At 51.2% G+C, this 23,140-nt stretch overlaps 2 protein-coding genes across 8 annotated transcripts in view; one reads left to right on the top strand and one right to left on the bottom strand.

The window, feature by feature from the left end:
- DDX11 (DEAD/H-box helicase 11) overlaps positions 1 to 6,520 on the top strand; it is a 34,064-nt gene extending 27,544 nt beyond the window's left edge. For 2 of the 7 annotated variants that reach the window (XM_042849831.2, XM_024101976.3), the window contains 9 exons: positions 302 to 371; positions 804 to 907; positions 1,614 to 1,763; positions 3,412 to 3,480; positions 3,662 to 3,762; positions 4,302 to 4,392; positions 5,367 to 5,442; positions 5,798 to 5,952; positions 6,166 to 6,520. In XM_042849831.2, the coding sequence (XP_042705765.2) occupies positions 302 to 371; positions 804 to 907; positions 1,614 to 1,763; positions 3,412 to 3,480; positions 3,662 to 3,762; positions 4,302 to 4,392; positions 5,367 to 5,442; positions 5,798 to 5,952; positions 6,166 to 6,210 (861 nt within the window). In that variant the 3' untranslated portion in view covers positions 6,211 to 6,520. Of the gene's footprint in view, positions 1 to 301; positions 372 to 803; positions 908 to 1,613; positions 1,764 to 3,411; positions 3,481 to 3,661; positions 3,763 to 4,301; positions 4,393 to 5,366; positions 5,443 to 5,797; positions 5,953 to 6,165 lie in introns of those variants that run through there. The other 5 variants (XM_042849835.2, XM_005308728.5, XR_010592460.1 and 2 more) reach the window with 3 other exon arrangements.
- Positions 6,521 to 8,167: 1,647 nt separating this feature from the next.
- The window catches only part of WASHC1 (WASH complex subunit 1), a 69,818-nt gene continuing 54,845 nt past the window's right edge, over positions 8,168 to 23,140 (bottom strand). Inside the window, exons 5-11 of the mRNA XM_005308721.3 lie at positions 17,286 to 17,422; positions 16,145 to 16,280; positions 12,964 to 13,168; positions 12,068 to 12,223; positions 10,405 to 10,563; positions 9,491 to 9,559; positions 8,168 to 8,635 (exon numbers count right to left, since the gene is read on the bottom strand). Of these exons, the coding sequence (XP_005308778.2) occupies positions 8,484 to 8,635; positions 9,491 to 9,559; positions 10,405 to 10,563; positions 12,068 to 12,223; positions 12,964 to 13,168; positions 16,145 to 16,280; positions 17,286 to 17,422 (1,014 nt within the window). The 3' untranslated portion in view covers positions 8,168 to 8,483. The remainder of the gene's footprint in view (positions 8,636 to 9,490; positions 9,560 to 10,404; positions 10,564 to 12,067; positions 12,224 to 12,963; positions 13,169 to 16,144; positions 16,281 to 17,285; positions 17,423 to 23,140) is intronic.

Genomic DNA, 23,140 nt, shown 5'->3' on the forward strand with positions numbered 1-23,140 from the left:
TTTACCTGCCATTCAACCCCTCTCCCCTGGGTACAGCTCTGGTCTGAGGCCAGAGTTGCACCTACAGTATTTCTGCATCCGTTCATCCCTCTGTGCGCCCTTGTGTTTCGGGGCCCCACACCTGCACCAAGTACCCAGCACATCTCTTCCCTCTGTCCATTTCCCCAAACCATTGGCCTGACTCCTCCTCCTCCATCCTTGCATCTGGTCCTCCCACCCGTGTGCTGACTGCAGCCCTTCCCCATCTCCTGATGAGAGAGCACTTGGGCTTTGCTGATTCTTCTTGGCTCCTGGTTTGTAGGTGTCTGATTTCCGAGAGCAGTTGCTGTCCTGTGCCATCGGTGCTGACAGGGTGGTGGAGTTCTCCTGTGGTGAGTGTCGGGGAGCTGGTCACATGCTCTCTCTGTAGCTGGGCCCCTAGTTCAGCTGTATGGGAGTTCAGGCAGATGCCATTGACTTGTTTGTTTGCCAGCTCCTTCTAGTGCCCCGACATCCTGCCTGGAAATCACAGCAGCAGAGGGCAGCCAGGTTCCCTTTCACCTCTGGCTGCTAGGGGTGTACTGTATTCCTCTGCCCCAGAGAGAATGGGCAGGGAATGATTCGAACCAGGTTACGGCTTGTGTGATCCTTTAAAAGGCATTGACAGGCTTGTGCTAAAGCTGCTTGCACTCCCCCAGACCAAGAGAAATGAATGTGTACCTGTGCTGCTACGTGCATGTGACCTACTCCCAGGGGCCTTGCACTGTTAGCTTGCTTTGCTTGAACATCTGTAGCTTTTATTCCGTCTACTTGTTTGTCATCAGGTCATGTGATTCCTCCAGACAACATTTTACCCATAATCCTCTGCAGTGGTCCATCTAACCAGCAGCTAGAGTTCACCTATCAGAAGAGAGACCTGCCTCAGATGGTCAGCACGTCTATTTCATTCTTAAGCTATGCGGTCTGATGGTTCAAGGGGACGTTTTGTGTGCAGAGTGGGGGATTCTGGTGGGCTCCAAGATGGGAAAAATAAGTCCAGAGGGGTGTGCAGATTGGCAGGGGAGCTTCCAGTTGTGGAGGGGCTCAGGGGCAGGCATATTGGAGGTGGTCTGGTTTTGTTAAGCCATTTTAAGTGAGTTTAGTGCTAGTGAAAGCTGACTTGACAGGCCTGGAGCGTGAAGCGAAAGCTTCCCCATCCTCCTTTGCCTTTGAGGGGCCCTAGGAGTGAGACATCAGTCCTCTGGCCCATTCAGTCCTTAGTTGAACCTGCTAACAGAGCTGCCAGTGAGCTCTCGCCATCATTCCGGGGGTGTGAAGCAGACACATTTCCCTGGGAAATGGACAGACCTCCTAGCTCATTTCACAGACGCACCAAACAGCCATTGCTTTACAATGACTCGAGACTGCGGCTTAAGACGGGGAGACCGAGGAATGAAAGGGAGCATGTTCATTCCCAGGCCCTGGAGCCAACTAGTGCCTCTAGGCAACTGTTGGTGAGCTAACACTGCACTGATTTCTCTATGTGGAAGTGGCTACACGAGTGTCCTAAGACTTGTCAGTGGGAGGCATCTGTCCTTAGGCCATGGTAGTGCCATGGTAAGCCCCAGCAGACACCAGTCTTTCCTCTCTTACAGATGGATGAGATGGGCCGAATCCTTGGTAACCTGTGCAATGTGGTCCCTGGGGGCGTGGTGTGCTTCTTTCCCTCCTATGAGTATGAGAAGCAGGTGTACATGCACTGGGAGAGGACGGGGCTGCTCACCCGCTTGGCGACTAAGAAGAAGGTAATTGTGTAACTGAGGGTGGTTGGTACTTTAAACGGAGGTTTCAAAAGTCCAACAATTATCTGCACATTACAGGCCTTGTCTCTCTCTCCCCAAATTGTTCTTCGATCCTGCACAGCAGAGCAGAGAGGATGTTTATCTAGCCAGTCCCTCCAGTAATGAATAAATGATTCTTCCCACGCGGCTGATCACTGAGCTGGGATCTAAATTAGATTAAATGCTGTTACATGGCTCCTGTAAATGCAGAGACTGTCTTCATCTGCATTAGTCAGCCTACAATGCTCTCTGATTCCCTTGCTGTGAGGGGCAGGTTTATTAAGTTCTTACAGGGGATTTGCTTTCCCCAGACTTGGCTGCACATCCCCTGTCCAGGGAATAGTGTGATTGACTAAGGGCTTGTCTTCACTCTAGCGAAGACCCGCTAAATCAACGGCAGAGTGCTCTCCGGTCAACCCCGGTATTCCAGCTGTCCGAGAAGAGTAAGGGAAGTCGACTGGAGAGTGTCTCCTGTTGACGCAGCGCCTTGAAGACACCGGGGGAAGTCGACCTAAGCTATGTTAACTCCAGCTACGTGAATAACGTAGCTGGAGTAGCAAAACGTAGGTTGGCTTACCCTGGTAGCGAAGACAAGCCCTACGATTCAACTATACACTGTCAGTTACACACAAGCTTTCAGCTCACTGTGGGTTTACTGGGAGGATGAATGGGTCTTCTGGTTAAAGCACAAGGCTGAGGATCAAGAAATCTGTGTTCTGTTCTCGACTGTGGCACAGAGTCACTATGTAATCTTGGTCAAGTCACTTAATCTGTCTGCCACTTCTGTAAAATGGGGATACTACTTGCCTACATCTCAAGGTTCAATGTTTTAGCATGGTACAAAGGGTGTATATCCAGGAGTAATAGAATGAAACTGAACAGAAGAAAAGTGGCTGAATATGAGGAAACCTTTCTGAACAGTGAACTCTGATAACAAAGCTTTCCTGCTTGTGCAATTTAAAACTGGACTGAACAATGCTCAGGAGGCTATATCGTGAGAAACAGACCTGTACTGCTCCTCAGGAGCTGAATTGGCAATCACCTCACCTTTCTAGAACTCTGCTTCCCCTCCTACCCTATTTCAATTCTAATCTCCCTTGGGCAGGGACTGTCTCTCTTATATTGTTTGTACAGCGCATCAGCACACATGGGTCCTAGTCACACCGGAGTGCTACTGTTCTATAAATTATCATACTAGTTCTGGAGATCTCTTCCAGCTTTGTTACCCTCTTGCTACACCTGAATTCCCAGATCTTCACTCTCCCTTTGTCCTCTTACATGGATGTTTCTTTCCACTTTTCAAACAGTAGAGATCTGGGAGCAAGGACCCATGAAGAAAAAAACCCTGGTTAACATCTCAATAACTGGAAATGTCTCCAAAGTCACTAATGGCCATCACTGCTTCTACTCTGGATTTGCTAGGTCCCACAGGTGCTGAGTAAGGTACCATTAGGATGTGTCTGCATTGCTTAACCAGGGAGCATAGTTGGACATCAGTTAGAGATCAATGGTAACATGCCTCTAGACCCTCCTCTCTGTGTTAGTTTTGGAATGGCACCATTGAATCTATTTACATCTTCCTGCTGCAACTTATGCTTTGTGCCTGTGACAGATATTTCAGGAGCCCAAGAGAGCAAACCAGGTGGAGCAGGTGCTGGCAGAGTACGCTAAGTGCATAAAGGTAAGCAGGGTTGGCAGGTTGCTGGACGTTCAATACCCCATATTGCAAGAGAGTATTTCTAAAGCAGGTGATGTGGGTGGTTAATTGCTCTGGCCAATGTAGACAGGTCTCTGTGCTGCCAATGCACAGAAGTTTCCACAGCTCCGGTGTCTCCTGAGTCATTGGGGGTTCTTTTGTGCAGCGCTGCAGCCAGGTGGGAGGCCATGTGACGGGGGCCCTGCTCTTTTCTGTGGTTGGAGGGAAAATGAGTGAAGGAATCAATTTTTCTGATGACCTGGGAAGGTAAGAAATATCTGGTTTGCTGCTCATCTCCTAAGGTGGTATCTGAACACAGCTCTCTGCTGATGTGGTTGCTGGGTCTCCTAGGCTATGCTGGGCGGGAGGGGGGGGGGGGGAGTCTGGTCAGGACTTGGGTGGGAGACCTGCAAGTAAACCTCAGGGGTGCAGGAAGTGGGGGTGGTGGATTGAGTCAGGGCTGAAAGCAGTGTGCCTGGCATGGTGTCAGGAAGCACTGTGAGCTGAAGGTGCCTTTCAGACACAGCATAAAGCAGACACCCAACCACTCTGTGGTCATGAAATAGCCTGAAGTGCTTTTCACAGGACAATGCTGGGTGGGATAAATCCCCACTCTGGCTCCCTGAATTCCCCTGGCAGTTTTCAGTTCAGTATTCCTGTCACATACGGCTGGGCAGTGTTGCTGCTTCCACGCCAGAGTTGACTGTGTTGCAGTGGTAACCCTCTGCAGTATAGTGTCCCTATCAGTTTGTTTGGGATGACAGGGCACTAACAATGCTTGTGTGTTCCCCTCCTTCCATTTCCAGGTGTGTCATCATGGTGGGCCTGCCTTACCCCAACATCAAGTCCCCAGAACTCCAGGAGAAAATGGCCTATCTTGACAAAACAATGGTAGGAGTAAGCACCCCAGCGTCTATTTCAGTTGCTTCACTTACTGTCCTTTCAGGGTCCAATTCCCTCTGCGAACTAAAGCCCTGGTTCTTCCTGTGCCTCTGCCCGTGTTTGCTGTGTCTGGGTCAGTCATGCTGGAGAGAGAGATCTCCTTGACTGTGCGCTTGAGTGGCTTTGGGGGTAGTAAATGGGCTCAACAAGGCTAGAGCCGGGCAGAGATCTGCAGGAATGACCCAGCTGAGTTCCCAAGAGAGGCTGCCAGAGCAATACTGCACAGAGAACTGCATTGCAGGGTCATGCGCCTCTTCCTAACGCAGTGAATCCTGCTCATTGCCTGCCACAGCCCCTGTTCCATGAAGCCCTGGGGGTTGGCATTGAAACTACCTTCCTCCTTCAGGTGCCCTGGAGCTGGTTAGTTTGAATGTCCTCTCTGAGGAGCCTGATAGCACTTCCCAGGTTCTAGTATCTGACTGAACTCCCATCTCTTTGTAGTGGCCCTTGAGGTCCCTTCTTTATTGCAAGTACCTGGGGCTGCCTGGCAGCACCATTCCCTAGGCCAGCTAGGCAGCCGCAGGGGTAAAGAATACACTACCGCTCCAGGGCCTGGTTTCTGCACTGAAGAGCTTTAATTCCTACTTTAAACTGCATATGCCTTTTACTCAAGCTTTGTCTACACTGGCAAGTGAACAACAAAACTTTTGTCTTTCAGAGGTGTTAAAAAACAAAACACACACGCCTCCCGAGAGACAAAAGTTTTGCTGACGACAAGCGCCAGTGTTAACAGGTCTTTGTTAGCAGGAGCGCTCTCCTGCCGACCATGCTAATGCCACTCCGTGGGGGTGGACGTTTTTTGTTGGCAGGAGAGCCGACAAACAGCGGCTACACTGCTCACTTTTTAGTGACACGGCTGTAGCAACGCAGCCCTGTCGCTAAAAACTGCTTTGTGTACACAGAGCCTGAGTCTTATTTCTCTCCTCTAGCCAAGAACTGCGGGCCAGCCACCTAGCAAAATGCTGATTGAAAATCTATGCATGAAAGCAGTAAACCAGTCAATAGGTAAGACTTCATTTTTCATGGGGCTGGATGGGCGGAGTATGGAGAGCAGTTTACGGTAGCTAGGGTCATGGAATAGGCAAAGAAGCAGTTGTGGCAGAGTGGGATTGGTGGGGAGCAGCATAAGGAGAGGATTCTTTTATGAGACAAGGTATTGGGAAGAATTGTCTTGGCACATGCAACTCAGGTGGTAGGAGATCCAACAGTTACCTGATTGTGTGTTCAAGCTATTGGCTAGCAGCCTGGTGGAGGCCTGTATCTAGAGTGGATCTGCTGATAATCTTGTGCATGTAAGAATAGGGTCTAGGGGGATACAAAGTGACAAAACTGAGGTTTCCCTTTATGGTGATTTGTGCAGGGCGAGCGATTCGCCATCAGAAGGACTTTGCTAGCATCCTGCTTGTAGATCACAGGTATGCACGCCCCTCCGTCTTCAACAAACTACCCCAGTGGATCAAGGAAAGAACAGAGATCAAACCTACCTTTGGGCTAGCATTTGCAGCATTAAGGAAGGTCAGTATTATTTCATGCCCCTGCCAGTAGCTATGTCCTACTTCCCCTTATGCACCCATCATCTCCACCCCGTATATGTCCTGTAACTGCCCCCCAGCAATACCTCCATGGACCTGCATGCCCTCTTCCCCCTGCTCACAGGCCTGACCCCTCTGGATACTAGAGTGCTGGGGCTAGGAATGAACAATGCCATGTGATCTCCTCTCTTCCTAGTTTCACCATGAGAAGAAGTCATGTTATGGGTCAGAAGCTTCCTGAGGGAGATGGAAGAGCAGTGTGCTGAGTGGCTGTATCAGCTCAAAGTGGAGCCTCCTGCAACAGGAGGTTTTTCCCCACAAGACTTTGCAGTTGAAAATTGACCAAAGTTATTCTTGCCTATGTGGCTTCTGGACTGTGACTGATTATATTGCATCTGAGCTGGGCTGGACAGGGGAGATAAGAGCACCCTCAGCTGGTGCGGACTGGGTTTATGTTACTCCTCCCCTTTGTTCTGTTTCCCAGCCCTGGGTATTATTACTTGCCCTCTTGGGGCAGGATGAAGTATTAAAAATCAGGTTAATGGTCCACAGCTGCTGCTGTTGCTTTTTCTTTCCAGTATGGAACTAGAGCTTCTGGCAGCCTCCATGGGAGCAGTACAACAACAAAGCTCTCTGGAATCTAGAGACTAGATTTCTATCCCCTTAGCTAAAATTCCTAGCCCATGCTCCATAGATCAGTTAATTCAGTAAGGGCGAATGCCTTGGGCCACCTCAACTTCTGAGGCATTTTCAACTCTTAGCTTTGCCCTGCCTGAAGTTACATCTCTGCTTTACCAGAGCTCTCACTAGATAATGGCTGGGGGGGTGGCAGTACTGCTAGCTGGAGGTATGGGCCTGACTTGCTTACCCCTTGCAGACAGCAAGAATATTTAGGGAACTTACAGGAAACTTTGGAGGCTTTTTTCTGCCATGGCAAAAGTGCTGTGACAGCCTGAATCTGTAGCACTCCACATGGGGCTTCAATTGTTGGGGGCTAAATCCATGACAGCTGGGTGGCTTGTGTGTGTATTTACTTACAACACACACCAGGCCTTTATTTCCTCATCAATGCTGTGTAAGCATTCTCCAGCTGAGGCTACTGCCATTCACCTCCCCCCTGGCCTTTCTGCTAATGTGGACCAAGAATGTTATGCTACCGCACATCCCAAGGCCTGTGTCTATTACTCCACTTTACTAACCTAGCCATAAAGCAGTGCAGCATTTCTTTCGATTACATACCTGGCTGCAGGTGTTCAGCTTTACTGCTGCCTTTTCCTGGGGCTCATGGTTAGCCCTCCCTCAGCATAGTTTATTGTAAATCCCTTTCCCTTTCTTGTAAGGGGGGTGGACCACCTTCATTCCTGGCTTTTGGATATTTCAGCTTTGTGGTGTAGTGGGCTGCTGCCAGGAAAGCCATTGACTAACAACTGTTCCTGTGTGCTTCTACACATACCTGGATAAAATCTCTATTCTGCTGCACCTGAATTGTACCAGTCCCTGCAGAGTATAGCACATCTAAACAGAGCTCTGACAATCTGTGTACACAAACACTATACGTAGGAGCTCAAGGACATCTACTTTCCACCTACAGTGATTAACAAGATGATGTTTTGACACTTGTCCCACTTTTAAGCACACTATGACTAGACTGTATTGTAGTTGCATAGTTCTACTCCTCTGCCCATCACCTCTTTGACAGAGTAGAAGTTGTAGGTAGAGGCTTTCACAGTGTGTACTGCACCTCAGTGTACAGCAGTTTTAGGGCTTCTGCCTTACATTTGTCACACACACAATACCCCTCTGCAAAATGCCTGCTGTTCCGTAGCTCCACCAGAGAGACTAATGGTGGACAGCTGGGCCTCTCCTCCTAGAATCTGTTAATTAAGAGCACTGCACGTGTAGACTGGAGTGGGCTAGAGAAGGCTGCTGGGTACTTGTAACTTGAAGGACCACTACAGCTGCTGTAGAAGCCATTCATACCCAACAACAGAGGTTCCATGGCTGTTTTCACATGAGGGAGGCTGTGAGACAGGATCAAAGGTGGTTGGTCCAGTGCTATCACCCATTTCAAGAATTCCTACACAGGAGCACCCAAACAAGCCCGGCCCAGCCCACAGCTGGCTGAGGAGAAGGCTGTTGAGCTGCCCGTGCAGTTGTGCTTCATCACGCTCGGTAGAGATGCTAGTTCTGATCTTCCATAAGCATGAGCTGCCCTCCAGCTACAGCAGGATTTATTGAGCGAGCAGGAGCAGCAGCATTTGAAATTAAATGCACTATTTGTGGGGGAGGGGAAGTAAACAGGGCAGAAGTAATGTTCATTGATAACTATACTCAACAGTGGTTAGAGATGAGCAGGAGCTAAGAGAAAGTGACGGGGTCCCTCTGCCAGGTCTGTGCCCTCTCACCAGCAGTTATTTCCAAGAGCTGATCCATTTCTGAGGTGCTTAGCTCAGCCAGGCCAGATTCCCAGTTAGCCAAGAGGAAACGAATCCCAGGCCTGTGACATGATAGCATTTATGATTCCCAGTCATCTTCCTCCTCGTCCCCCGGGGGTTGTTGTGGGGCTGGCAGAGGTGGGATTGAGTCCGACATGCGGGCAAAGGCACCAGCAGGTGCACTGGGAGCATCAGCACTTCCTACAGCTGCAGGCCCCTTGCCTGAAATGCCTGCGGGAGGAAAAGCAGGTGAGTGAGTGAGGCCTAGGAACTAGAATTGAGAGGTGAGTTGAAATGAGCGAGGAAGGCAGCAGCTAGCCCTGCACCTGTGCAAAATCCTGCCTCATCAGCTGAGTGACTCAGGCACACACAATCTCACCTCCCCTGCTGCTGGGAAAGGGTTCATTAGCTAAAGCACCAAGTCAGCATTTCCAGCTGGCAGAACAATGGAGAGCAGGGACCAGAACCAGCTCTGACTCTGTGAGCAGGGGAGGAGCGGAGGTGTCTGCCTGATACCTACAGAGGGCCTTGTCATTAGGTTATGGCTAAGAAGCCTTGACAGCAGTGGGGAGGCCCCAGCCCTTAGAGAATAGACATATGCAAAATGCTTCCCCCCTCTGAGGCTCTGTGGATATGCTGAGCCTTTGCCCAGCATGTGCAGTGAGACACGCCCCTCTGCAGAGCAGGGACAGGGGAGCTTTCCCTTGGAGTATTAAAAACATACAATTCACTCTACCTCAGCCAGTGCCCAGGTTTCTGCCTTGGGGATGCCAGGTAAAGCTTAGGCACTGAAGCCAGCTAAGCCCCTCCCCACTACAGCAGCACCTCCTGTCTGGATTCACTCCGCCGTCGGCAGCATTGGTATACAAGTAAGTTCTTCCTGCTCTGCAAGGGGATTGCCCTGTCTGGTCCAGAAGGGCATTGTGTGCCTCCCCAGCAGGATCAAAGCATTCAGCCAAATGGCATGCCAGGCTGGCCAAAGGCTTCTTCTTTCTAACTCCTCCAAGCTGCAGCAGTGAGGCAAGGGAACCTGCCCCTCTTCATGTCACATTACAGGAAAGGAGCAGCCCCCCCACGGCACGGTACCTTTGCGCCTCAGGAGCAGCTTGTTGAAGAGGTCGGACATCAAGTCTCCACCCTGTGCTGTGGTTATCACTGAAAGAGTAAAGCCCCACAAATCAGGTGACAGACCAAATATCTTGCTCACAAGGTCCAGACTCGTACTAATGGCTAGTTATTAACTGGGGACCAGCTTCAACACGTGGTCAGGACATAACAGGAGGACAGGGTATGTCCCACCCTATTCGATGTGACACACTGACCCTGCAGGGTACATTGGTGCTGTATTGGCAGAGCTGCCTGGGAGTGCAGGGTTGACTAGCAGGATATGCTGAAGGCTAGGACAGAGCTGCCTTGGCAGAGATTGTGCTGGGACCCTCACTTGGAAATTAAATAAATAAATTGACCCCTCCCATCCTTGTACCACATTTACCCTTCCCCCTTACGGACTTCAGATCACAGCACCCAAGGCCTGCTTGGGAAATGTGTCAGCTTCCTACAGCAGCTCGGAGGAATTAAAAGATTGGGCGTTTCAGCCACTTTAAGTGAACTGGAGTTAACCAGTCTACTAAAAACAGCCCAACCGTGACCCAGGACTTCCAATGGCACAATTTCCTCTCCAGAGGCAGCCTGCCCTGAGCTATCTTTGAAATGCTTCCAGCGATACAAGTTCACATGAAACATTTTCATCTCCACCCTCGAGAGGGGAGAATTCCCCAATGCAGAGCATTAATGCATTTCTGGCACCTAGGGGCTAGTGAGTTCAGCCAAACATTCCAAACTGTAACGTGAGGTGAGATGAAATCCCTCTGCTCCAGGGCTTCTGTGCAGTGCTGGCTTTGCCTCTCAGGTATTTATGGGACTCCTTCACATGGGTACCTAGGCATATCTAGCTGGGGCGGGGGAGTGAGGATGACTACTGATGGGAGCGCTTTGGGCACCTTGTTCTTGCTCCTTCTGCTTCTTCTTCTCCAGCTTTCTCTCCTTAACGCTTCGGAGGTTGGCCTTCCCAATGCCACCAGCCTGGCGGATGGACTCCAGGAGAGTGGCCCGGCCAGTTGAAGGATTCACAACTTCCTTTGGAGCCCCTTGGACTGGAGCTGCAGGGATACAGAAAGGAGTCAGCCCAGAGGAACTGACACCATCTGATGTGTCAGCAATTAAAAATTAACAGCAGGCACTCTATGTGCTGCTGCTTTAGCTAAACCTAAACCACCTGCCTGGGTGTGAAACCTAAGAGACTGAAGAGCTCTGGCACCTCATCACTTGCCCATTCCAAGTCGCTGGGAGATGACACAGTGCATAGAATGAATAAATCAATGAATACCGTGAGCTGTGCAGGGTGCTGCCAGATGAAGGGCTTTGAGCTAGAATCCTTCCCCGCACCCTCATATTCTGTCCCTTGATCCCAAACTGACCATCTCACACGGTTCTCCAGAGAGCCCTCTGCCCTACAGGGGAACAGCACCCACTGCCTCTACAGGAAGACCTGCCCTGCCCAGTTAGCAACACAGGGATTGCCAGAATGGATCAGAGCAATCCGTCTAATCTGGGGCCCCCATCTCCAGCAGTGGCCAGTACGAAATGCTCCAGAGGAAGGAGCAATGTAACCCCAAACTAATTCAACCATTTCATAGCCTGAAAGCAGAAATATTGCTGCTTCCCTGGGTTTGGAGGCAGCATTTTTGCATTGCTCCTGTTTTAAGAAATTCACTTCCTTGTGGGACCAAGAGAAAATAGCCCGGACCTTGTCAAAGGGGCACTGTAAGGGATAGGGTTCTTGTGACAAATGTTTGTATCAAACTAAAGCCAACAGAAAGGTCCATGAAGATTTTAAGCTATTCAATTCTATTAAATTAAGTGAGCATGAGTAGAAAGTATTTGCACCCAAAGCACAGCTGCATCTTGCTAGTGCATAAGAACTTCCATGGGAGATTCCCTAGTAAACCAATACTATCCAGAACAGTAAAACTGATTAATCTTGCTTCCATTGCCCTTGGGGGGAGAGATGCAGATAAAAGTTCCATGGCCCGTCTGTGCCACAAAAACTGTTTTTCTGCATAGAAAAGCCAGGGCCGGCATTAGGGGGTAGCAAGCAGGGCAGTTGCCTGGGGCCCCACTCCACAGGGGACCCTGTGAAGCTAAGTTGATCAGCCTTCAGCGTGCTGGCCCTGCTTGGGGGATCCCCTGAAACCTGTGCGCTGCCCTGCAGTGGGCCCCAGATCTCTGGTTGAGAACCACTGCACTACTAGATCTAGTCTCTCTGCAGCCTACGCTTGGGTACCAAGGTCTACTCCGCCTGCTCTCCTGGGGCTGTTTGTTCAAGTCAATGGGCCACAGCGACAGTCCCGTTTGCAGATTGAAGAGTTGAAGGATTCGGCACCAGGGGAGGAAGCAGCCAGCACTCCACTGAATTTTCATCGTTGCTTGTAAGGAGAGAAGAGCCATTGGAAAAGCTGGCCCAAGCCTTGGGGTTACCATTGGAAAAGCTGGCCCAAGCCTTGGGGTTACCATTGGAAAAGCTGGCCCAGGGAAAAGGGCGGGGCCAAGTTGCTAGGTTAGATCCTGCCAATTAACAAGCCATAGCAAAAGCTCAGTCCTTACCTGCAGACATTGCACTGCTGCTCTCCTCGCTTGCTGGCTGTTTGGAAAGGGAGGCAGGCTGGGGCAGAGGAGGGGGTGGGGGAGCACTAGTTGGCATCACAGGGGGTGGAGGAGGCGGAGGTGGGGGCGGGGGCACTAGCACACCATCTTGAAGACCTGAAATGTTAAAGGGAGGAGTGTGAAGAGTCACCAAGGGACATTACCTGCTAAGACACTATCTCCCCCCCCCCGCCCCCCCCGCCAGCAAGCGCGGATGCTCAGAGCCCTCACCCACAACAGTACCACCACTAACAATCCTCAGCACTTTGTGCGGATGAAACGGGCAGCATTAGCCCTGCTGTTATAGAGGGGGACAGGGAGCAGGGCCCCAGAGCCAGCCCATGGCATCAGGGGGCTCTTCCCCCATTTGCTGTGTGTAGTCAGGGTGGCACAAACTAGCAGTTTCTCATCACAACAACACGGCTGACCGGCTGCCAGCAAAATATAAGTGCTTGCAAGCTCCCCTCCTTCCCAGCCGGGCAGGAGGGAGGGGCTGACATTTTGTGCCACAGGCTGTGCAGCAAAAGGCCAGGGCCACACTCATTGTCTGTGCGGGGAAAGGCGCTAGATTTGGCCCACACACGTGAAGCTGGCCAGGAAAGTCAAGGACTCCTCCAGCTTTAATCCTGCTGGGGCCTCTAACAAGGGACTTTTCTAGGTCCTCACCAGGGTCTACGCAGAAGTCAGTGCTGGGGAGAAGTCACAATCCCTGCCTCTGGGGCCTGCCACTGGGCAAGTCTGCATCTGCAAATACTTATTTGCTCACAACTCCTTTCCCTGTTTATCCATCTCCGCCTTGTCCGAGTGGCCTTCCCCACACCGCCTAGATGAGCCCCAGACAAAGGGAGTTGAAATACCTGGCCTGAAGTTCTCCACGGACTCGGTGTTGAAGGTGGGTAGCTCTGGGATAGCGCTGCTGGGTGCCGAGGGTGCAATGCCAGGCCCCAGGTCTGCGATGTACATGAGATCAGCAGCGATGCCAGGCAGGTCTGGCAGGTAGGACGGCACGTCTATCTCAGGCACCTGACCCAGATCTGGTACGTAAAAGTAATTTTCAGCTACCTGGAAAACAGAAATACAAAGGGTAACAGCTGGGCGTCTGGAGACTGTTTTCCCTTAGAGAAGCCAGTAACAGAGGGAAGGGATGCAGCCTGCAGACAGTGGCATGTGGGCTGCAGTCAGCTCTCCTGGTGGCTCTCACTAAGGGGGCATACCAGGTTTCAGAGCCCTGAACATCTACCCGGTTATTTTTAGCTGCAGTCCAAACCCCACAAGCCCAAGTCCTCGGAGACTCAGTGCCAGGGGTTTTTCTTTGCAGTGTAGATGTACTCTTCCTGGCAGATCCTCAGCACACTACACAGGTATTTAATCAGCTCAGTCTGCACTCTGGGGTGACAGCATCCCTGGTGTTACTCCAGTGTCGAATGTGTGCGCTGAAAACAACCTGCATAGGGGCAAAAAGTGGGTTTGTGCCCTTTCTTGCTCCAGTCTGGAGGGGTGTCGGCATGTGTGTGTGTGTTGGTGTCTGTGTTCCTTCAAAGGGTTATTTCCATCAGAAATTCTGGTCCTGTTCAGGTTAGAACATGACAGACAACTGGCGAGCTGATGAAACAATGGCATTGCAAGGTCTAACAGTGAAGCTGTGTTGTTCAGCAGGGAAAGGGTTTTCTTTAGCCGTGTTGTTAGTTTATTTTGCTTCCACCCAAACTCCAGGGACGAACATGCATTTTAGAGAAGGGAAGTTTGAGTTGAAGATTTAACACCGTCATCTCTTCAATTATGGCCTCCAGAGCTCACAGTAAACCTCCCAGAAACCCTCCAAAGCTGCCAGGGAAGACTGGACTTTACATTCCTTTTTCTTCGATGGGAAAAACCCAAGCAGGAAAGAGTTAACACGCTTCCTGGCCCCCTCCAGGCCTCAAAAAGGGCACAACACAATTCTTACCATTTCCTTGGCAGGTTCCCTTTACTTAAGATGCAGAAGAGAGAGATTCAAACACCAGCCCGTTTGCAAAGGGATGCAGACTTGCTACCCTCGCAGTGGCAGAAGAGCCCCCTTCCTTGCCTCTTTCCCCTCCCACTGACTGACACCGGGGACGAGAGCAGCTCAGCACCACCATCACAGGGCACTGTCAGCTGGCGTGGGCTGCTCTCCATGGCTGGACTTGGGCTGAGCGCAGTCCTGCTCAAGGGATTGCTCCACACGGGAGGGGATAAAGAACTCAGCTAGATTAGTCTGAGGGCATTATCTGAAATCCCTGACAACACACCAGTACTGTGATCACCCGCCTCCAGCTAACAGGCTGCTCCTTCCATCAGCCCTGTCTCCTGCTGTGCCACAGGCACTTCATATTAAAGAGATAACAGTCCTGTCAGGCTTTCCCAATGGGGTGAGACGCAGGGTATCTGAACGGCCAATAATTTTTTAAGACCCTAGCGCTCCTTTGGTAGTTCCCAAGCATCGCACTGCAGCCACTTTCCACCTGAGGCTGGGGGAAACTGCTCCTCCTAACGCCTTCCTCTCAGGACCAGAAAGAGGGACTCAATTTTTATTTTCTCCAGCTCAAATAAAACTGCCATTTCTCCACCTGCCTGCCAAAACCCCCTTCTGCAGCTCAGGCTCTGAGTAGGCCAGTGCAGGAGGGAGAGATGTGATATCGGAGGGAGACAGCCCTGCACCAGAGGAGGCCACATCAGCGCTGTCACTACCCAACCCGCCAAATCTACATAGAGCCTGGAGAAACACAACCCTCAGGCAGAGATGGTGAGTTATATGGGCCTGTGGTGCCCGTGCTCCACCAATATTCAGGAAAGTGGGCCCAGCTCCACCAATGTTTGGGCTTATATTTTCAGAGCCATCCCATCCATAGGATGGTCCGGGGCAACCATCCTGGGCCCCACACTCGTGGGGGAGGGGCACACTTCAGGGGGACACGGGTTCCAGGGCGGCCTGGGGGACGAGCAGGGGGCCTGGCGCTGGCAGCAGCGAGTGACCCAGCCCCAGTCCTCCCCGCTCCGTTCTGCCTCTTCCCGCCCCTGCTCTGCCCCTGCCCCACCCCCACTTCACCCCTTCCCCCAAGCACCCGTCCCACCTCTTCCTGGCCCAGCTCCGTCCCCACCCCACCTCTTCCCATCTCTGCTCCGTCCTCTCCCCGGCCCCATTCCACCCTTTCCCCCAAGCCTCCACCCTGCTTCTTTCCAGCTTCCACCCCCTTCCCCAGGTGACGCTGGGAGCCAGCAGGGCGAAGCGGAGTGGGGACCAGGTCGCTCACTGCTGCTGGTGCCAGGCCCCCCACTAACCCCCAAGGCCGCCTGGACTCCACATCTCTCTGAAGCGCAGGGCTCCCCAAAGCGCGGGGCCTGTGGCCGTTTCCCTGGTCCGTCTGATGGATGGGATGGCTCCACTTGGACCCACTTTGGGCGCCACCAAAAATTCTACAAACCTGGCACCCATGCCCTCAGGTGTAGAAGTCTCATTGCATCCACCAAGCCAAGCAAGGACTATACACACACAAACCCTAATGAGGTTACTAAGGCAGGTGAAATGCCCCACTGCCCATCACCCAAGATCTCCTCTCTGGGCAGAAGTGAAAGTAAGCCGGCAAGAGCCAGTACGCCATGCCGGACCCGACCGGCTTCCCCAGGCTGGCGATTTAAAGGGTCATGGGTTCCCTGCAGCAGCCGGAGCCCCGGCCCTTTAAATCCCCACGGGAGCCCCAGGGCTCCCAGCCGCCTCTGCAGCTGGTAGCTCCAGGGGTGATTTAAAGGCCCCAGGGTTCCCAGCTGCAGCCAGAGCTCCGGGGCCTATAAATCTTGATTTAAAGGCCCCGCCTCTTCCAGTTGAGGCCATGCCCTGCCCAGGACTCTGGCGTACCGGTAAGTCCTTTAACTTACTTTTACCCCTGCCTCTGGGCCATTCCCCCACCAACTCCTGCATCTACAAAACCCAGCTCTCCTCTAGAAGATAAGCATGGTGCTTTCTGCAGCCTGGTGTCCCTTTGCTCAGCAAGTACAGCCCCACCCGCTGTTGCATCTCACCTGCCGATCCAGCTGCCCCCTTTTGGTGATAGAAAGGGGTGCATCAAAGAGCTTCTCCTCAGTCTCTGTTCCCAGAGTCACATGGGTCTTGGTCACCGCTCCCGCCAGAGGATCCAGGAAGACATACTTCTTGTACCTGGGGATGGAGAAAACCTCAGTGATTCTAGCTCAGGGAAGAGCCAGGGAAAGGTTCTTCAGCCAGAGGATGGGACCAGGCGTTAAGGGGTGACGAAACAGACACCTCATGTCCCAAATCTAATCCCAGTCAATACTGCCTCCACTCAGCTACATCGCTCCTGTGTTCTATCCCACCTCGCCCACAGGTTTGCCCCTCTCCCTTCTTCACCGCCACAGCCAGGAGCTGGGATTTCCCCATCCTGACCTCATGCTCTGCAGGCTAGTGCAGGGCAAACCTGAACACCTGTCACTACCATCTGGATTCCACCAAGCCCACCACACACCATGTTATGGGGACAGCAGTTACCCCACTGTCTAGAGCAGGGCATGCCTAGCATGCCAATCTCTGCTGGACACACTGTTTGAGAGGGAGGAAGAAAGTCAGAAAGGAGAACATCAAGAGCCCCAGGACAGAGAGGGAAATACTGTCCAAAGCAGATGAAGATCAAGGAGGATAAGCACCATGGGGGCATCCTTAGATTTGACCAGGAGAAGACATCCTTGGCAAGCACTGTTCCACTCAAGGAGAACAGGAGGAACAAGGACTGCAAGGGACTGAATCAGTCAGGGAGGAAGTTGAAGTAGTGGGAATGAAGTGACCACTCAAGTTTAGGGAAAGAGGTGGAGGGAGATGTGGCAGTAGCTGGTTAAGCAAACGAGACAGAGAGAAGGACAGAGAATAACAGAGAAGATATTCAGGCGCTGGGCAAGTAATGATGGGGGAGAGGAGAGGTGTCCAGGGGCACATGCTGGGTCAGAAGTTGACAGTAACAAACAGCTCTGACTCAGAATGGGGTGAGGAAGAAAGGATGTTGGGTGGAGGCTGCTATTCAGGGGAATCAACCCACCAGCCCCCCAGTGCAAGAGCATCTCCCCAGATAAGGTGGCAGGCCGGGGTGGGGAGGCAGCAGATCAGAGGCCAGGCGGTGGCAGCAGAGCTGCTTGGTGCTGCTCCAACACTCACAGGTTCTCGGTGGTGTTGAACAGCAGCAGGGAGCTAAGGGAGCTGATGTTCCTGGGGAGGCTGCCAAGACCTTCTTCTGCATCATCCTCCTGATGAACTTTTGTGCTCACACACACTGGGAAGTACTTGAGCTTCTCCTGCAATGAAATAAACAGGTGGCAATACAGTGGGAATGCGTGGCACCTCTGGTGGCCCTCTCCATTATTCACATGCTACCATTGCTGCTCCACATAGCCACCCTGCTACGTTACCCTTGTTCACACCAGGCAGGATAACGGCTCCGTGTCCAGCAACAGACATGGTCATGTTTCAGAAGAGAAGCCACAGTAGTGCATTTAAGATGTTGTACACAAATCACCTGGACCTGAATTTTTGTGGCAAGCACCTCTTATGGACTGAGCCCCACAGCCCTTCCATTAACCTACCCTATCCTGTGCAATGCCTCCTGCTGAGCGGGGCTGGGATTGGAGTGATTGTGCATGTCCGCACAGCCAGCACTCCTACACCAGTATCTACAGTGCTTCCCTCTGGGACTGACCTGACAATTTCGCCACCTTCAGCTCTCCTCCTATTGAGATGCCCCCGCTCCGGGTCGGGGGAGAGAAAGGCAAGCATGCCAGCACCAACTAAGAGGGCAGGCGAGGGAGGGTGAGCGGAGGGAAGAGTGTGAGAGCCAGATGGTTTTACAAAGCCCAGGAGATTTGCAGGACTTTTCAACTCCAGTGAACCAAAAGCTCCTCTCTCTCAGCTCTTCAGCTTCATACATAATGTATAGAACTCCCTTTAGAAAGGGAGTTATTTCAGCTGAACAGCTTAACTTTTAAAGAACATGGGAATTGCCATCTCAGATCAGACCAGTGCCTGATGCTGTGGGGAAGATGTACAACCTCCATAATGTACTTAGCTGTACTGTACTATACATAGACTCCGGATTTAAGATCAGACGGGACTATAAGATCATCTACTCTGACCTCCTCTATATCACATACCATACCACAGGGGAGTGGAAGGGCTATTGCTTCTTGGGCCCAGTTGCTGACCAGCTTAAGAGGCCACAGGACTGAGACTGGACTAAGCACAGGACTTGGAACAAGGAACTTGTGTTCCACATCTGCCTCTGGCTTGGCCAGTTCACTTATCCCCTGTCAATTTCTCCTAGCTGTAAAATGGGCACAGTCCTCGTCTCACAGGGATGAAGTGATGAACCCTCAAACCAGAAGTGATTTGTACAATCAAGTAAATTAGCCAGATTCATATTTTCACTGTTCACATATTTAAAGTGACCACAACCATGCAGCATTGGCCATTAGCAGCAAATAAAAAAACCTGATGTAAATTGTTCTTTAGTGACTGTACAGGTGGAGATTCAACAGAGATTCAGAAATAAAGTTCCATTTGGTCATTAATATTCATTTCCTAATGTTTAATTTTTAAGCATCATGGAATCCTGACGTCTTCGGTAGAACTGCTCACACACACTAAGCCCTCAAGAAATGTATTTTTTAAAACTTTCCCTTTGTAAATTTCAATTAGCACTGGAAGGGTGGGTGTCGCTTTTCGGATGGAGTGAGAAATCAACCATTACTCACATTTACTTATTAAAAAGTCTAATCCTTCTAAGGCATTTATAAAAAGTACAAAGCATGACTATTACCCTGGAGTATGAGGCTTTATATAGTCCTTGTAATTTTTGTGCTACTTAAAGTAACTGCAATGACACTTTTATACAAAGATCTAATCCTGTTCTGAAATTTATATCTACCTCAGTAACATCCTGCAACTGTGATTTCCACAGGTGAAACCACATCATATTTTTTTTTCTTGTAACTTTTAAAAGGACTGATCCTGCAATATGCTCGGCATACTCAACTCACTGAAATCAGTGGGAGTCTAGAGCACTAAACACTTAGCAGAACAGGCAGCTCAAGACCTGGCAGGATCAGGGCCCTAAATTTGCTGTCTTTCAATTTACTCTTTCTAAATAGCCAAAAGTTCAAATATATTAACCCATGACAGGACTTCATCTCTCACCCTCCAGTTACCAAGTTTCATTAATACTAGGGTGACCAAATGTCCCATTTTCACCATAGAATCATAGAATATCAGGGTTGGAAGACACCTCAGGAGGTCATCTAGTCCAACCCCCTGCTCAAAGCAGGACCAATCCCCAACTAAATCATCCCAGCCAGGGATTTGTCAAGCCGGACCTTAAAAACCTCTAAGGAAGGAGATTCCACCATGTCCCTAGGTAACCCATTCCAGTGCTTCACCACCCTCCTAGTGAAAGAACAGTCCCGTTTTTTGGGACTTTTGCTTATATAGGCACCTATTACCCTCCACCCCCTGTCCTGTTTTTTCACAGTTGCTATCTGGTCATCCTATTAATACCGTCTCCTGTTAGGGGCTTTAGAGAGTCTAAATAAATTACATACAAAAACATACATTAAAAGAATATTATTTCGGTTACAAATTCAAGCACTTGAAATTCAGGAAATGCCATACTCATGGTTGTCTATGCAACCTTGATTGGCCTCCCCACGTGCCCATGGTGTGCACTGAACAGGGCAGGGTCCCACTGAAAAACAGAATGTGCTCATGTAATTAACGACTATAGTATGAATATGCACTAGGGGGCCAAATTAAGCTGGTGTGGGCAACGGTAGTTCTGACATTTCTGCTGCCCACTTGTTAAATCTTCAAACAAGCACTTTCATGCCTTCTCCCATGCTGCCCCACATGTGTTGTAGGTGGCCCCAATAAACAACCGCAAAGCTACCTCATTGTCCACCTTCAAATCCCACCTCAAAACTCTCCTTTGCACACCAACAGCCTAACCATCACATTTTTTGTAGGCATCACAGCAAAAACCACTGGAAGTCGTGCTGAGCAGTACTGCCTCATTGAGTCCTTGTACTCCCTCATCAGTCAGCATCCATCTTTTGTCTATTGTCAGCTCTCTGGGGACCAGCCTTTCTTTGTGTTCTGTGTCTGTGCAGCACCTAGCACAATGGGGTCCTGGTCCATGACTGGAGCTCCTGGGGGTCACAGTACCACAAATAATAAATAAGTTTGGCGATGGTCACGGCAGCAAAAGCCACCCGGGGCTTTCCTGCAAAACAGCAGATATGAAGCCCTCCGGTTCCTCAGTGCAGTCAGTGAAGGCCCCGCCAGCTACTCTCAGCATGTAACGCACAGCAATGGGCCTCGTCGGATGTGACAATGGGCAAGGAGGCTGCCACTAAAAGCCTGAATAACTGAGGAGGGCATAAATACCAATATGACACATTCCTTTGTCATGTCTGATTATTGCGAGAGCCTCAGTCTCTCTCCCCAGCTGCAAACAGCTACATACAAGCCGGATCCCTGGAACGAGCTCAGCACTCTGACTATACTGAGCCTTACACAACGTGCCAGCTGCCACTTTGCCCAGACCCCTCCTGTCATTAATAAACCAACTGCCACCTGGTAACACAGCACTGGGCCTCTCTGCCCACCCCCCATCCAGCCCTCCAGGGAGCTTCACCAGGAGGCAGTTAGATGAGGCCAGGGATGGGACTAGCTGGCAAAGTCAGGCCCTGAGGTGGGTGAGTGGGTAGAAGCCAGCAATGCAGAAGGGTCAGGAGTCACAAAGGAGGGTGCAAGGGCTGGGAGCTGGAGGTAGCCCAGTGCAGGGGAAGAGGGCCAGTGAGGCACTACCTGAGCCTAACACGTGCGTGCACACGTACCGTGGGGGTTGGTCCTGGAAAGTAAAGGAAGAAATCAGAAAGGTGCAATGTAGGAAAGCGGGTGCAGAGAGGCAGCGCAGAGGAGGGAAAAGGAAGGCACTGCAGACGGTTGTGAGGCGGCGGTGGAAAGAGAGGGCAGACTTACGGAGCCACCATGGCAGGTGACACAGATGTACAGCATACATGGTAATAAATGATTGGGATTAGGTGGCTAAGATGTCATTCCCAGGCCAGAGCAACACTGCCCCTCCCTGACAAAGTACAGATGGCACATGGGGACATAGACTGGCAGCTGCCTTTTTGGCTCTGGAAGCGAGGGAGGGGGAAAGTCTTGCATGTCCCTTACTGAGATAGAGCTCCTCAGCAGGCTCTGACCTCTAGTCAGCAGGATTCAAAGCAGTCTCTGCCCAGGGGCCATCAGCAGGTTTCATACAACTGCTACTCTGAAGCCACAACAAGGGAAGCACAAGCCAGCTTGGGTGAGCTATCAGCTGCCTGCCCAGCCAGCAGCTCCACTGCCCTGGGAAGTTCTGAGGACTGGCTGAAATATTCATGCTGCTTTGCTGGAAGAGGCTTCAACTCCTTTTAAGCTCAGGAAAGTTTATAGCACTGAATTATTCAGGGACAGCTTTATTTTTGGGCTGAGACACACGAGGAAGAGAGGGAAGAGGAAAGTACTTCCAAGGGGAGAAGAAGAGACAGACAGGCCATTCGTCTGGTTTTAAACCAGACAGTCCTGCTTTTCTGAGGTTTGTTCCCCATCCGGTACTGAGACAAAAGCAGTTATGTCTGGACACCATGACGAAGAGAGCGCCACTGCACCCTACCAGCATGACGTTGTGTGCACGGGGGGGGGGGGGGGTGTCACGCTGGCAGGGGTGGTGCGCTCTTCAAAATGGTGCCTCCCGGGTGATGAGGTCACTCCGAGAGGGGTGGGGTCACGCTGGCGGGGGTTCCCGAAAGTACTGGAAAGTCTGGTATTATGGGAATGTGTGAGTGGCCACCCTAGGAAGGGAGTTGCTGGGCTAATCCCTACCCTACAGGGATCAGCACCAGATAAAATTTCCAGCATCGTGCATTAGTCATCCCCTTGAAGAGCAGCACAGAGTTATTCTTCCTCTCCTGTGGGTGTTCTAGCTCTGACAGCTTCAGAACCGCCAGGCAGCACCTCTCTCTAAGCCACCTTCTTGGCTATCCCACAGGCCCCACTCACGGGCTGCCCTCCCCTCACCACCACAGAATCATTAGCGCTGAGGGGAATGCCATGGAGATCTTGGGTCATTCGCCAATAGCTACACATCTAAGCTTAGCCTTTAATAGCACTACTGGTTACATTACTTGTATTATGGGAGCAGGCAGTGATGACCGAGGCCTCAGCTGACAGAGACTCCCACTGTGCTAGGTGCTGTACTAACAGCAAGAGAGAGTCCCTGCCAAGAGGAGCTTACAGTCTAAACAGACAAGCATGGGAGGGGAAGGGACTTGCCCAACGTCACCCAGCAGGTCAGTGCCAGAATTGGGAATAAAACCCAGGTCTCTTGACTCCCAGCCCAGTGCCCTAATCACTAGACCATGCTGCCTCCTTAGAAGAGGAGATCTCTTCCCCTCTTTCTTCTCCACAGACTCACATATACAACACATCCCTCTTCTCCTTCACATAATTACTGTGTAATAAAGAACTATGATCTGACAAACTGTTCCTGAAAGGTCCCCAATCCTCCCAGACCATCAGCCCATGCAGGTCCCAACCACCCTGGCTCCCCCCTGCCCTGTGTCACACCACAAAACACCCTCAGGAGAGTCGGCAGCTGCTGTCAATGCCACTGCAGGAAACAATCAAGTTGCTCAAACCAAATAAGAAAATGGAAACATAGGTGGCAAGGTGAGTAGCTAAGGCCTGCGCTAAGAGTGCCAGAGACCGGAGAGGGGACCCAACAGCCTCCCACGCAGAGCACACCCAGCCAGTAACCACCACTGAGGGGCCAGGAAAGTCTTCCACTGGCACAATCCTTGCACGTTCCACAAGCTTTGGAACACATGCCCCACGTGTCTTGTCAAGTCAGGTGGAAAACAGACCAGACCCTTTGCCTATGCCCATCCCCAAATTTCTCCCATATACCTATATGCCTT

This window comes from Chrysemys picta, chromosome 1 (genome assembly GCF_011386835.1).
Source record: "Chrysemys picta bellii isolate R12L10 chromosome 1, ASM1138683v2, whole genome shotgun sequence".
In the NCBI taxonomy this organism is placed as follows: Eukaryota; Metazoa; Chordata; order Testudines; family Emydidae; genus Chrysemys; species Chrysemys picta.